Raw genomic sequence first — 14,355 nt, 5'->3', positions numbered from 1 at the left:
TTAATAATTAAATTATTTGTTAAAGCTCTGTACTGAATATTATCTTTTTTACGTTGGTCTTGCTACAAAAATTGCAAAACAACAGGACAGTCATTGAAATTGGATCTGATAAAAGCTTTAAAGATAATAAACTTAGTCATGATTGATTGTCAAAACTTTGCTTAGTCTTTAAAGGATTTTTTCTTGTTTAGCTGTTGTTGTTTTTGCACATTTTAGAAATCTTGGCATCAACGTTAAATAAATCTACACCAACGCCTTAACAGTAGTATGATTAAATATATTTAATTGCTTTCATTTCTTTGCGGGGCCAGCTAAAATTGCTTCAACAGTATCAGCTAGGTTAAGGCTGCATTTGATTGGAATTAAACTACTAACTACTTTATCTAAATGTTACTTTCTTCTTCAAGAGTGGTCTAACAACATCAAGATTTTTATCACACACAGCTGAAGGAGTAGTTACCATCTGCATAATTAAACAAGGCTGCCTTAATAATTGATAAAACAGAAGAGGCTCTTATATTGATCCTTGTGGCACGCCTTCCAGGATGGTGTCCTACTTAATGGTAATTTGACCAAGTTTGCAAGTTTGACCAGATTTTTTGTTTGTGAGATAGCTTTGTTTTAGTTACCATGCTGGGCTGAGAGACCATATGCACTCAGCTTGTCTAAGATGAGGTCATGGGACAGACAGTCGAGTGCTTTTGCATGATCCATTAAAACTGCACCTACATCATGATTGAAGGGTATTTTTTCAGTTTCCCACCAGACTAAACAGGGTAGTGTGGCATCCTTATGATGTTCTGAAAACTGTCAGAAAAGGATGAAAAAATAGTGCTCATTTCATTGTGACTCGTTCATATCATTTGGACGTCGATGGAACTGAAATACTGACTGCGTGGTCCGATAGTTTTCCCTTATAATGGTGTCATCTTTCTTGAAGATAGTGTTGTATTGTGCTAGCTTTGACTAGTCGGAGATGATTCTTGGTGACTTGTGGCGTTGTGCTAGCGTAAGACTAGTCGGAAATGATTCTTGGCTTCTGGTTTCAATGAGCATGTCTCAGATGGGAACTTTTAAAGTATCTTTGCCAACAATGATGATTTCGGAAGGAATCTGATCCTCGCATCTGTTCTACCGTCCGTAAACTTGTCACTTTTTATAAGTGCCCTACACTGTATAATGATTAATACATAATACTATTTTAAGTATCTGTATTTCTCGTCTGATGTTTTTAAACAGTACCTAGAATTGTTTATCAGTTTATATAATAATTTGTTCATGTATTATTTTAAATATAAACAGTTGGTTGAGCAACAAGGGACAATACTTGTTATGTGTATAATTATACGCAAGTGCCATATATGTCTTACCTAGTCAAAATAATTGTACGTTGACGGATTTTTTTGACGATTTTTGATATGGCAAATCCTTCACGTACAATTGTTTTGTACTAAAAGTGGGTAGTTGTTCCGATCGAAATATTCGTCTGCTCCTTTTTATAAGATGCCTACGTGCGTTTGCCATTGTAGGTAGACTACGTGCGTTTGCCAAATTTGAAATACGTCAAAAAATGCAATTTTGTACATATTGCATCACACAAAGTATTCATAAAGCAATTAAAAACAATTATTGAACAACTGAAAAACAAACATTTGAATAAACTGTGGCAATTTATCAAAATATGTGACATTAAAACACTTCCTACGTGCGTTTGCATTCATGAACACAATTTGTATCGAAGTGTTCTCGGAAACTATGCAGATCGACATGAATGGTGACCAATACACCGATCGAAAGACAAAACAATGGATTCTTTTTTGCGCTATGTCATTTGAACGAACTCTCGCGTATAAAAAACAAATCGATAAGAAACTTACCTTGATTGACGATCAATCGAGCCAAAATACTACTGGCGTTTGCATTTGTGGTCACGTGACTTTTTTTGCTCATCCCCGGTGGTTAGGGATTAAAAGAATCCCGTATAACACGTCTATTATTTTAGACTAATGTCTTACCGTCCTTAGGTTTAAATTCTGTATGTGTGTTAAACTCATTTGGCTAAATTATCAGATGAAAAAATGCATATTTAATTTGTGAATGGTATTTAAAGCTGCACTCTTACAGATTGAACATTTTGATAACTTTTTTTTTATTTTTTGTCTTGGAACGAGCCAATTTTTGCGAAAATCCATAGAAACCACTGCTGACAAAAGATCAGATCGCAGTTTTTTTATATTTAAGTTCAAAAATTAATGTTTGATGCATTTTTTTTAAAACCGTTAGGACGGTTTAAGGCATAAAATATTATTTTCGAACGGAAATATGAAAATCTATGATCTGATTTTTTGTCAGTAGTCTTATATTACAGGTTAGCAGATATTAACGCAAAAATTTGCTCTTTCCAAGACAAAAAATAAAAAAAGTTGTAAACATGGTAAATCTGTGAGAGTGCAGCTTTAAAAATAGCGATATTTTGGGGCTTTTATGACAGGGGGTTTTGTGGCCACGCTATTCATGAAACCATTGGTTTTATAAGGCTAAATATATGTGTTTCTGTTTATCCGGAAATAACTTCAGAATAATTGATAGCCTTTAGGCCACTACTTTTATATAAATTGGTTTACAAAACCGGCGGGTCTAATTTTCCGAAAAGTACAAAAAAAATAAAAAATGAATTTCACTTTTTTTTTTAAATTATTTTCCCTACCGTATTGATTTTGGTGCGAAACGAAAGAAAAACGAACGGTAAGAGTACGAATGCAGTCGATTTTGACTGGTTTGTTGTTCCGTAGCCGTATTCGCCAATTTATAGTGATATTATGTGAGCCAGTCAACTGTTATGGCAGCGCCGTTGACAATGGCGGAATTGACGATAGCAGTCATTCTTTGTATGAAATAATTAATTAAAATATGCAGGAGCTGTTACAATAACAATAGCAATAAACATTGGCAAATTTAACAGCCGACACAAACAATAGCTGTCACGTGATTGTTGTTTTTCCCCGCAAATTTAGGTCATGAAAATATTGTTGTTTATAGATAAAAAATAAAAGTGTCAGCGGCTGCCATCGAATTAGTAGACACAAATATCTGTAAATTATGTGTGAGAAAAACATTTTATAACATTTTATGGTTAAATATCAAATAACAGTGCACTAAGTGGGAATGGTGAAATCGAAAGTTAATTTTCTAAGTTGACACCGGTGACCTAGATTCACAAGTTCGGTCGGTGGTGTTTATGGATTTTAAATCACAAAATGGTTTGGAAATACTTGTCATTGAGTCAATGTAAAGCTTGTGTTTATTTTAGATTACATGTTTATTCATGTTTGGGTTAATAGTAGTCTAAAATAATAGACGTGTTATACGGGATTCTTCCAATCCCTAACGTCTAAACGGGAATGTGCAAAAAACGGGGGTGTTTAAAAAATATTGAAATTGTTTTAAGTGAAGTATTTTATGGTTGAAATTGATCATAAAGAGTTATATTCATATTTTACCATGTAAGTGAAATGTTATTTTGCACTGAACAAGCATTTAATGCATTAAAACAAGTTGTTTACCTTTCCAATAAAACGAAAGTTGACTGACACAGACAACAATTATGCGAAGGGGAACAACTCGATACAATCGTAATAACTCGGCCTCCTTCGACAAAGCTTCGAGATAGACCTCGTTATATAATCGTAACAACTCGGCCAATGGTCGAAATATTCCGAGCGATTTAAAACTGTGCCCTAAAGCCTTGCAGGTGCCCTTCATGTATATATCGTTATGTTTTGACAGAATGAAATGAAGAAAAGCCGTCAAACTCATTATTATAAGTTGGATATTTAATTTTTGTGTACGGAACTAATATAAAATAACATTATCTGGTAATATTTCTTGTTTTTATGTTATTTTATAGACGCTATATGCTTTAACCCGGAATCCTGATCGGAACAACTACCCACTTTTGATACTAAACAATTTGTACGTGAAGGATTTGCCATATCAAAAATAAAAAATAAAAATCCGTCAACGTACAATTATTTGGACTAGGTTAATAGTGGAGTAAACACAATGAAAGAGTTGAACACATGTGTCAATGCCAGGAGTTTTGTGCAAAACATTTAGATAAAACAACACGGAGAACTATTTTGAATAAGTCCATTTCAATTTGTAATGAACTTGATATTTCACTATAAATGAGATTTGTTGTTGTAACCAAGGAATACTCTTTAAAATGAAAAATAAACAAGCATGAAGTATAGATAGATGCACTTTGAACGCATGTTTACACAAAATGGCGGAGTTGGGAGAAGATGAAAATGTCCTATAGGCTATACATAATTATGGATTTCTCTGTTACTATCATTGGTACATAAAGTTAAGTCACATGCAAGATTTAATATTTTGCTATGTGTTTTTTATGTACTGATGTGGTAATTTGCTGCAAGATTTGAATTTGAAATGGATTTGGTGAACATCCCATGGTAAATATCCCGACTTAGCATGGATCGGGTTACACACAACTAGGACCCCTCATGGTATAGGTTATATATACTCAAATCTAGGTCTAGTTTGTTTTTTTGTTTTTCAGGAATTGTTTTCGCAATATTAAAGCTCAAATGTCTTTATAAAATGCTACCTCCTTATTTACAAAGTTGGTAATTATTTCACTTTATTGACAAAATCCAATATTAAAATAACTTAAACAATGTTTAGAAAATGTTATATATTGTTTTAATACAGCGCAATTTTTGTGTATTTTAATGCGTAAAATTTGCCTCCTCTTTTCTCAATTTAATATTGGTAAGTTTTTAAGTGTTCTGCATTCACTTTTGCTTTAGCATACTCTTAAAGCTAAACAAATGTCTTGCTGAGTGATATTCAATGTATCTTTGATCAAAAGTGTAGTTTATACATGTAAACATGTTTTATAGTCAATATCATTGATGTTTTATATGCACAGTATGTAAGATTTAAAATGTGTGTTTAATAAGAACTTTGAAACTTCGAGTGTATTAAAACATGCATTAATAGCAGTTTAAGGATTTAAAGTGACAAGTAAATGATATAAATTTTGACTGTGTTTATGTTGTTTTCTGATTTTCACCCTTTACGAGTATGTTTTGTGACTTTTTTCCTTTTTTTTTTTTCGACCACCCAGTGGACATTTTTTCCAAAAATTCTTGTAAACCAAAAAATAAAAAAGGAGTGGCCTTAATGATAATAATTCAATGTGCTCACCATAAATGTAAATGTAAGAGGTTTGACCGCACTACTGGCTTGAACCGGTTGCGTCATTGTTGTAGTACTACTTTTATCATGAGTGTTAAAGCAAAATGCAGTCGATATAAAGTTATTTTTAAAACTGTGTTCCCGTCTTCTGAACAGTTTACTTCAGCGAGCCGGGAAACAAAAGTGGGGCTATAACGTATATCACACATGGTAACCTTGAACGTGAAGTATATTGTCATGTGATTGGTGGATAGTTCAGCACACATGCACGTGAATGGATGACTTCATAAACGTAGTTCCAAGACAATACTGAGAAATTCTCGATTCCTTTATATGAAACATACTAATATTCTATCAAAAAGAAAACAAGATTTATTTAATCAGTCGTTATTGAACATCTTGCTGAAAGACTAAATGGCATTTTTGTCTAGGTTAGAAAATCGATACACTACATGTAAATCGGTCGCGCATTAATACCGAATGCGTATACTACTCTAGCGACCACGTTGTTACTTCATTAACGACCGAAAGCTCACAATGGTTGCCACACGTGTTTATGAGAAATGCGCCGACAAAGAAGAAACTAAAGTGACTTTGGATATAAATGCTGTTGAAAAGGAGGTAAGTTACAATTATGTTCCAATGTTAATTCATCACTTTAATTACTATGCCCAAACAAGCGGGAAATTACACATTTACCACCATGGCAGGTGCTCCCAAATCTGTCAGACAATGCCGCCTTTGGAGGCCCAGAACTGAGGTCCGCTGCCTTTTGGATCGGTGATGTTGAGGACCCTCCTTTTGTTTCCGAAAACGACCCCTTGACGTCACCTAAAAATGTCGAAAGTCTACAAAAGGACGAACTGGACGCGTACGATGATGGATTGCGGACTGACAGCGACGACGATGATGAATCAACAGAAGTCGAGTCAACCAATTCTGGTCCCACTTGGGCTGGTGGGTACTTCCGTGCTCTCAATGGGATACCTGGCGATATTATGGTCATAGTTAAGGGCATTTGGGCGCGTTAAATCTATGATTATGGCTTAAATTAATGGCACTTGAAGGAATGGGCTCGGAGCACTTACATAAGGCTTAATTATGTCGGTTTGTGGTGCTGTGACTAAGTTTATGGCACAACACTTGTTTTCCAATATCTTGGCATTCTTAACCGCAGCTGGATAGATCTCTGTTTCCAGCATATCCAGGCAAAATAGACTTGCTACCAATATTTATGATAATAAAAGTCAATTGCATACTTAATGTGATGAGGTCAATTTAAAAGATGATATATCGATCTCAAGGCTGCTGTTGTTCTTTGTTATTTATTTTAAAGGTGTCGTAAAATACTATTTCCGAAAAACTCAGATGGTGTATTTTTTCAATACCTACCATATACACGTTATTGGTAGAAGTTTCAACCACATTAAACCTATGTCTTATATTTTTTTACAGATCTTGGCACGTTCCAACGCGTTAAACACGTGCTTTTACAATGGTTTGGGAAGGCCATCTTTCTTCTGCTTCTGCTGTATGTGTTCGTCTGCTCGCTGGACTTCCTCAGCTCCGCATTCAGAATTCTTGGCGGGAAAACGGCAGGTGAGGATAGCAGATGTTAAATATAATTTATTTATAATAACCGTGTGTTGTTATGGCAATATGGGAACAAATGGGTTAAAAGTAAAACATAAACAGGTTTTCCCTTTACCGTTCTTTGAGTGAATGGTCACTGATCATACTAGTCTGGGTTGTTGTTATTAAAGCTGCACTCTCGTAGATTGAACGTTTTAACAACTATTTTATTTTTTGTCTAGGAACGAGCCAATTTTTGCGAAAATCTATGGGAAATAGTGATATGATTCTGCTGAAAAATATTAGATCGTAGATTTTTATATTAAGTTCAAAAAAAAAAGTTTTATGCATTTTTCTTAAACCATAAAACATTTAGGAAATGTGAAAATCTACGATCTGATTTTTTGTCAATCTTATATCATTGATTTGCAGATATTTATGCAAAAAATTGCTCTTTCCAAGACAAAAAAAAGAAAAGTTGTAAAAATGATATATCTGTGATAGTGCAGCTTTAAGCTATAAATACCACTTTCCTTACGAGTGCTGATTTAGACGCACTGATGTGGTTGTGTTCATTTCTGTAGTTGTCTATGAATCTAACACGCGAAAATTGTCTATGAATCTAACACGCGAAAATTGGCTGTACTTGTGTTGATGAATATTGAATACTGATGATTTTGTTTTATTTTCAGGGGGTGTATTCACGAACAGTGAAATTATTAAGAACCCCGTGGCGGGCCTTATGATTGGCATCCTTGCTACAGTGCTAGTCCAAAGTTCCAGCACATCCACGTCAATCATCGTCACTATGGTCGGCTCAGAAAGTGAGTGTCTAGCACTGAACAAGGGGTTGTTATGATTATTTATTGAACACAAAACCGGCTTAAAGCGGTTGATATTGCTACAGTGTTGTCGATATTGTTGATTGTTTGAGAACTTGACACAGTATGCAACAGGAAATTATAGATTGTTCAGTTTGTAGTGGTTATTTTGTCCCGTTCAGTTTGTAGTGATGTTTTCTTTTCCCATTCTCGTAGTTTGCTTATTATAAATACACAGTTATGTATGGTCTTCTGGCCTGCCATGTAATAAAACCTTGTATTTTTCTCAGTCATTGAGGTCGGACCGGCCATCCCAATGATTATGGGCGCGAACATTGGCACGAGCGTTACCAACACATTCGTCTCTATGGCGCAGTCTGGGGACCGGAAGCAGTTCCGGCGCGCGTTCGCGGGCGCTACCGTCCATGACATGTTCAACTGGCTTACTGTACTTGTACTTCTTCCGCTGGAGGTGTTCACCGGTAAGTTTAGGTTGGCTCATATCACGAGGATAAATCGTTCGTTTTTTCCCTCACGAGATAATATCAATAGAAAAAACTGATGTTGTAAATAACAATATTCACGGAAGTCTAATTTGTGTTTTCTCAATAAGATACGAACGAGGATGTTTTCATGTGCCTTTTAACAGGAAAGGAACTCTTTGAGATCCTTTTACTCGTGCAACAGCGAAGTATGATATGCTTAGGAATCAAGCTTGAAGTAACTTGTAAAAAATCAGTTGCCTCTTATTTTTTAGGGTTCCTTTTCCGCCTTACGAGTTTGATAATTGACTCTTCTAACATTGGAACCTATGAAGGAGGGAAGAGAGAGTTCCTCACCGCTCTCACCAAACCATTCACCAGCCTTATTGTACAGGTAAAAACTAGAAAGTACACCGATGAATAGCTAGAATTTCATGAAATCCCAGTGTGAGTCCGATGAATCAGTGGATGCTGCGCTGCAGTTAATGAACATAAATGAATAAATAAATAGAAAATATATCAGAATGTTCACATGTACATAATTTATGCTTTTATGAAACCCATTGAAGGAGTGGTATTCATTTCATGGGTACAACTTCGTAAAGAACTTGCGTCACCGGCCCATTATTCTTTTATTTACATCTTCAAAAGTGTTTACTTAGTTTATTGTTATAAAATTGTTACCATGTTTTTACCTGTTGTTAAAAACACCTGCGTCAGTCGTAAAATATTTGTTTATATAAGGTGCATGTGTGCGTTGCTATTTTTATTGAACCAGATTTAATACGATATGACTGGGTGTGTCAGTTTAGTGAGATTTCAAAATGGTCGTTTCAAGTGCAAACGGACCCGATCGGCTGATTGAAATGAATGAATGGAATACACATGATCATGTTTTGGGAATGTCATTCATTATAACAAATGTCCTTTGCCAAAATGAAGGGCAAAGTAATCATTAATCCACATTTCATGTGACTTAAAGTGGATTAACCTTTAAACGAAGTACCTTAGCTTATGAAATACACGCACTGTATTGAATAAGACTAATAGTATATCGTTCGTAACTAATTATATGTTTCCATCAGAAATAGACATTGTTGCTTAAACCTAGCTTTGACCTTACCATCTATACTGAAATATATGCGTTTATTAATGGCGACAATTAATTTAACTGCCATATGCGGTCAAAGTACAGCCCATCGTGAAAAATGATTATTCCCTTGATATAAATATACCATGATGAATAAAGTCGTGGTTTACGCAAGTCAATGTCGCTTTGAAACTTTAAAACTTATTTTCTTATTTCAGGTTGACAAGAAAGTGATCAACAAAATTGCCGAGGGTCATACAGAATACCTCAACAAAAGCCTCATCAAGGTACGTCAGTACCCCGTCAAGGTCATTCCCTGTAGTTCAAAATAGTACTATAGTATCATTTTATTGATGTTACTTAAGTAATGCAACCTGTATTACATTGAGTTTGTTCGTCTCGGAAGAATGTTTATTCATAAGTTTAATAAAAAGATATAACAGTTTTATAAAAGTTTGAAAAAATATAAACGTTTGTGTCATTTCTAAGATATATTTTGTATATATATTGTATTTTATATTATTCATTCATAATGTTGGAATACTTAATTATGATATGCCTGTAAAGATTTTAAGGGTTAGGTACAACTGTATTCATTGACTCCCAATTATATTCAAAGTTCTTCCCAAACTGCGCCAACACGATGATTAGAATCACAATTATTATTCTAATAGTATTGGCATTTTCAGAAATACTGCGTCTTTGAGAAAAGAGAAGTCATCAAAAACGTTTCCCTGGTAACCAACTTCACAAATGCTATTAACGGCGATTCGATCATAGAGATTGAAGAAGTTCCATTGGAAAAATGTAAGTTTTAGGGGAAACACAATTATTGCAGTTACAAACTGTTCAAACAAGTTCATGAAATATTCTACCCTAATATAAAGAGACGCCAACGTTTATGGTAAACATGTTTGAGCATTTTATGGTCCCCCGTTTGGTATTCCTCATCATTAAACACCCGAAACTTCGGTAAAATGTTTCATTCCCTTCCGTGTTAAAACATTATTTCCTCTATAAGTTTACCAATACATTGAAATATCAGCTCCGAGCAACGTGATGCAGAGACATTCGCCTGGGCGGGCTGTCTGATTCTTTAATCAATAAGGAGTCTACTACGCAAATAGTTGTTTACGTCAGTTCTCCCGGCTGCTACTCAGTTGATATTAATATTCCAGACACACCAAATTGGTTTCTGCATTTTCTCTTGAGATGCAAACGTCACGTTTTAGACAAATCCGTATGAAATGGAATAACACTTCTGACTGAAATGAAATGTAAATATTGATTAATTATTCTTTTTCTTTCTTTCATTTTAGGCCACTCTCTTCTCAGCCATTTGGACCTGAACGAGACCGTTTCCGGCGTGTTACTGCTCATCTGCGCGCTGGCACTCCTTTGTACATGCCTTATTCTGATGGTCAAAGTTCTAAACTCAATATTGAAAGGATCGATTGCCAAAGTGATCAAGAAGACTCTGAACGCTGACTTTCCCGGACATTTCTCCTGGTTAACCGGCTACGTCGCAATGTTGGCCGGCGCATTAATGACGGTACTTGTTCAAAGTAGTTCCGTTTTTACATCCGCTCTCACTCCATTGGTCGGAATCGGGATGATAAAATTAGAACGAATGTACCCGTTAACTCTGGGATCAAACATCGGGACCACAGGGACAGGGCTATTAGCGGCAATGGCGGCCACGGGACCACAACTTCCGATCGCCTTACAGATCGCCTTGTGCCACCTTCTCTTCAACATTTGTGGCATCCTAATCTACTACCCGATCCCAGCTTTGAGAAAAATTCCACTAAATTGCGCTCGATTCCTCGGCCGGGTAACCGCTAAATACAGGTGGTTCGCAATCGCCTACCTATTGCTCATGTTCGTTCTAATTCCCGGAGGTGTGTTTGGACTCTCCCTAGCTGGGACCATTCCATCTATTATTGTTGGTTCGTTAGTTTGTCTAGTCGTAACATTCGTAATCATTCTGAACATTTTGCAATCAAAATGTAACTCATGTCTACCAAACAGTCTAAAAACCTGGAAATTCTTGCCGAAAGGTATTCGATCCCTTGTTTACGTCGACCTAGCGGTCACAAAAGTGTTCGGTGTGTTCAAAAACTGCTGCCCATGTTGCAAGACATGCTGTAAACCCAAGCAGACTAAACCAAAGACCATAGGAGATGTGGTGAAAGCTAACAATATTACATCCAACATTGTCAAAGACATGGTTAAAGACAACAAAGAAACGGGGGTGCCACTAAAAGTATCTCCTACGCCTTCTGTGGCGTCGTCAAGGTTATTGTTGGAACGTTTAGAGCGGTCGTCCAGGGTATAAGTCATTTCCTTTTTACGTGCTTCCATTTACTGTTAAGTTATTTTATTGTGTTCTGTCTCATGTTCGAGGGAAATACTCAATTTTCGTTAACTGCCAACAGGGGACAGAAGCAAACTATTTGTTTAATATTTTCTAGGCCTATATTTACTATGTGTGTATATAATATATATAGATCAGGAAACATAAAAAAATAGTTTGCTTCTGGATCCCCTGTGCTTCATTCCATTACTATAGCGGCATTAAGTCCTGGTTGAAAGGGGGGAAAAGTAAATAGTTAGCATACAAACCAACCACACTTACCAGATACATTTTCATAAGTTCATGAAGTGGTGTTATTCAGTCTCAAACTTGGTTTACATATAGATATGCCATCATAATTTCATATTATTTCGATTTATCATTTGTATAAACGTCATGTATTTATTACCAAAAAATAGATTCACCATCGTCATTGTATATAATTGTGAACATACTCATTTATTCTCCATGTTTTATGCATTTTTGTGTATTAGATGTGCCGTTGATTTCGCATTTAGCATTAGATTAACTTATGTGCCAAGTCTTTCAAATAGCGTAGTATGATTTATTTATTTTTGAAACAGCTGAAAACTAGAATATTTTTTAGTTTTGTTCAGAATTATTTATGAATCTCCTAATTTTAGAATCAAGATTTCAGATCTGATAAACGCTCAAACACTGTTATTGAAGTTTGATAACATATTTTTATATAAATATTTTCTATCAATATTTGTTTTTTTTTCTTTTGCTTTTTACATTTTATGTTGTTGACATTTCCAACACCAAACACTTATAGGCATTATTTTTTCACGACGGTATTATGTAATAATGATTTCTTTCTAGTTCTGTATGACAACTTTGATGAACATTGTGTGTGCAGATCGATAGTGATCAAAATGCCCATATACTCTTGTTTTAAGAGATGGCATTGTTCTAGTCTGGTGAGCAGAGCAACAGCATCTGTATATAGATCACTGACCCATACGAATTATGATTATACGAAAATATTCAAACAAAACAAAATATATAATATACAAATACCTGTGCTGCAGTTATTGTGGCAGAGGAAATAAAAAAAAAAGATAAAAAATAAAATAAAAATAAAAAGATACAAAATGCCGTAATAGTAAAATAAAAGGTTCAATATTCAAACCTAAAAAACATGCGTTGTATTTCTGTCTCAATAATTGTTTGTAAATACTCGATATTACCTATATAATTTGATCACATTCAAACTGCACACACTTTGTTTGTATCTTGAAACTGTCTGTTTGTATCTTGAAACTGTCTGTTACCTATCTCTCTTTGAAATAAGCCATACTCTTACCAGTGCTATTTTATTTTTCAAAAATCATGACAGTTAAAATGTTTGTTCCAAATGAAGTAACTGAAATTGTCAATAAAAATATCTCTATTTTGAAAGTGTTTGTCTATTCTCAGTTGTGTAAGGCCAAAAATAACTTTAAACATGTGATTCTTGTTACGTCTTCATTTTTTGTCCAAAAACAGATAGTAGGGTTTGTAGGCTTTTTATGCATCCGAAGGTGTGCCTGTTAAAATCGAACTTTCCGTCCGTCCTGCTCAATTTCTTTCTCTTGTATGGACAGATTTAAAAAAAAAACTTGCCACATTTGTTCGACATACCAAGACGACGTGTCTAAGGTCAAGGTCACTCTTCGTGTTTGCTTGCTATGCAATGCTGCATATAAGGACATAGAATATAGGTGGTTGTGACCGGGTTGTATTTTTCTTTTATGGACAGATTTCAAAGCAACTTGCCACATATGATCCACATACCAAAACGACGTGTCGTGTGCAAGACCGGTGTCCCTACCTCTAAGGTTAAGATCCAACTTGGTGTTTGTTTACTATGAAATGCTGCATATAAGGTCACGGAGTATAGGTGGTCGTCTCTTGTATTGATAGATTTTAAAACAACTTGCCACATGTGTTCCACATACCAAGACGACGTGTAGTGTGCACGACCCCTGTCCCTTCCTCTAAGGTTAAGATCCAACCTGGTGTTTTGTTTACTATGGAATACTGCATCTAAGGACAAAGAGTGTAGGTGGACGCGACCGGGCTGTATTTTTTCTCTTATATGGTCATATTTTAAAAAAAACTTGCCACATGCAAGACCCGTGTCCCTACCTCTCAATGTCACACTTAACGTATTTGTATTGGGCTTTATGTAAGAACATTATTGTCAATTTTAGGGAATGCATTAAACTAATATTCAGTATAAAGCTTTTTAACTACATATTAAGACAAACAAACACAGCCACACACACATCATACAACTTTTGAACTGACGGACTATAAAAACGGAAGAGTCGGCGCCTATTTCGTCGGTAGGGTCGGCTAACACGAACCAGAAATACATTTTTAGGCCTTACTTGAAAACACCGATTTCATGAAGATACAGTAGGTCAATGTTATCTACAAGGGGCTGTATAAAAGTCATGATAAATTTATTCAAAATGTATTGTCGTATAATTAAAATCATGTACATACTTATAGCAGTCCTACAATAAGCCGTGGACAGTAATTTACGTCACCTATAGCAGTCCTGCAATAAGCCATGGTCAGTAATTTACGTCACCTATACCAGTCCTGCAATAAGCCGTGGTCAGTAATTTACGTCACCTATAGCAGTCCTACAATTAGCCATGGTCAGTAATTTACGTCACCTATAGCAGTCCTACAATAAGCCATGGTCAGTAATTTACGTCACCTATAGCAGTCCTACAATAAGCCATGGTCAGTAATTTACGTCACCTATAGCAGTCCTACAATACGCCATGGTCAGTA

At 35.4% G+C, this 14,355-nt stretch overlaps 1 protein-coding gene across 1 annotated transcript; it reads left to right on the top strand.

Annotated features, from left to right (window-relative positions):
- The first annotated feature begins 2,855 nt into the window (after positions 1-2,855).
- On the top strand, positions 2,856-12,961 carry LOC128234761 (sodium-dependent phosphate transport protein 2A-like). Its single transcript, XM_052949255.1, has 9 exons — positions 2,856-5,844; positions 5,934-6,180; positions 6,679-6,822; positions 7,488-7,619; positions 7,907-8,098; positions 8,374-8,492; positions 9,407-9,475; positions 9,878-9,995; positions 10,508-12,961. Exons 1-9 carry the CDS (start codon positions 5,761-5,763, stop codon positions 11,524-11,526), a joined length of 2,124 nt encoding a protein of 707 aa, XP_052805215.1. The 5' UTR covers positions 2,856-5,760; the 3' UTR covers positions 11,527-12,961.
- Positions 12,962-14,355: the final 1,394 nt, after the last annotated feature.

This window comes from Mya arenaria, chromosome 5 (genome assembly GCF_026914265.1).
Source record: "Mya arenaria isolate MELC-2E11 chromosome 5, ASM2691426v1".
Taxonomy (NCBI): domain Eukaryota; kingdom Metazoa; phylum Mollusca; class Bivalvia; order Myida; family Myidae; genus Mya; species Mya arenaria.
Note: the sequence above shows the minus strand (reverse complement) of the source record. Positions and strands in the feature narration are given on the sequence as shown.

Excerpts from the sequence above, each read along its gene's own strand:
- LOC128234761 (XM_052949255.1), top strand. The coding sequence starts at position 5,761 with ATGGTTGCCACACGTGTTTATGAGAAATGCGCCGACAAAGAAGAAACT. Across the intron at positions 8,099-8,373 it reads TCCGCTGGAGGTGTTCACCG|GGTTCCTTTTCCGCCTTACG; the intron begins GTAAGTTTAGGT and ends CTTATTTTTTAG. Across the intron at positions 9,476-9,877 it reads TCAACAAAAGCCTCATCAAG|AAATACTGCGTCTTTGAGAA; the intron begins GTACGTCAGTAC and ends TGGCATTTTCAG.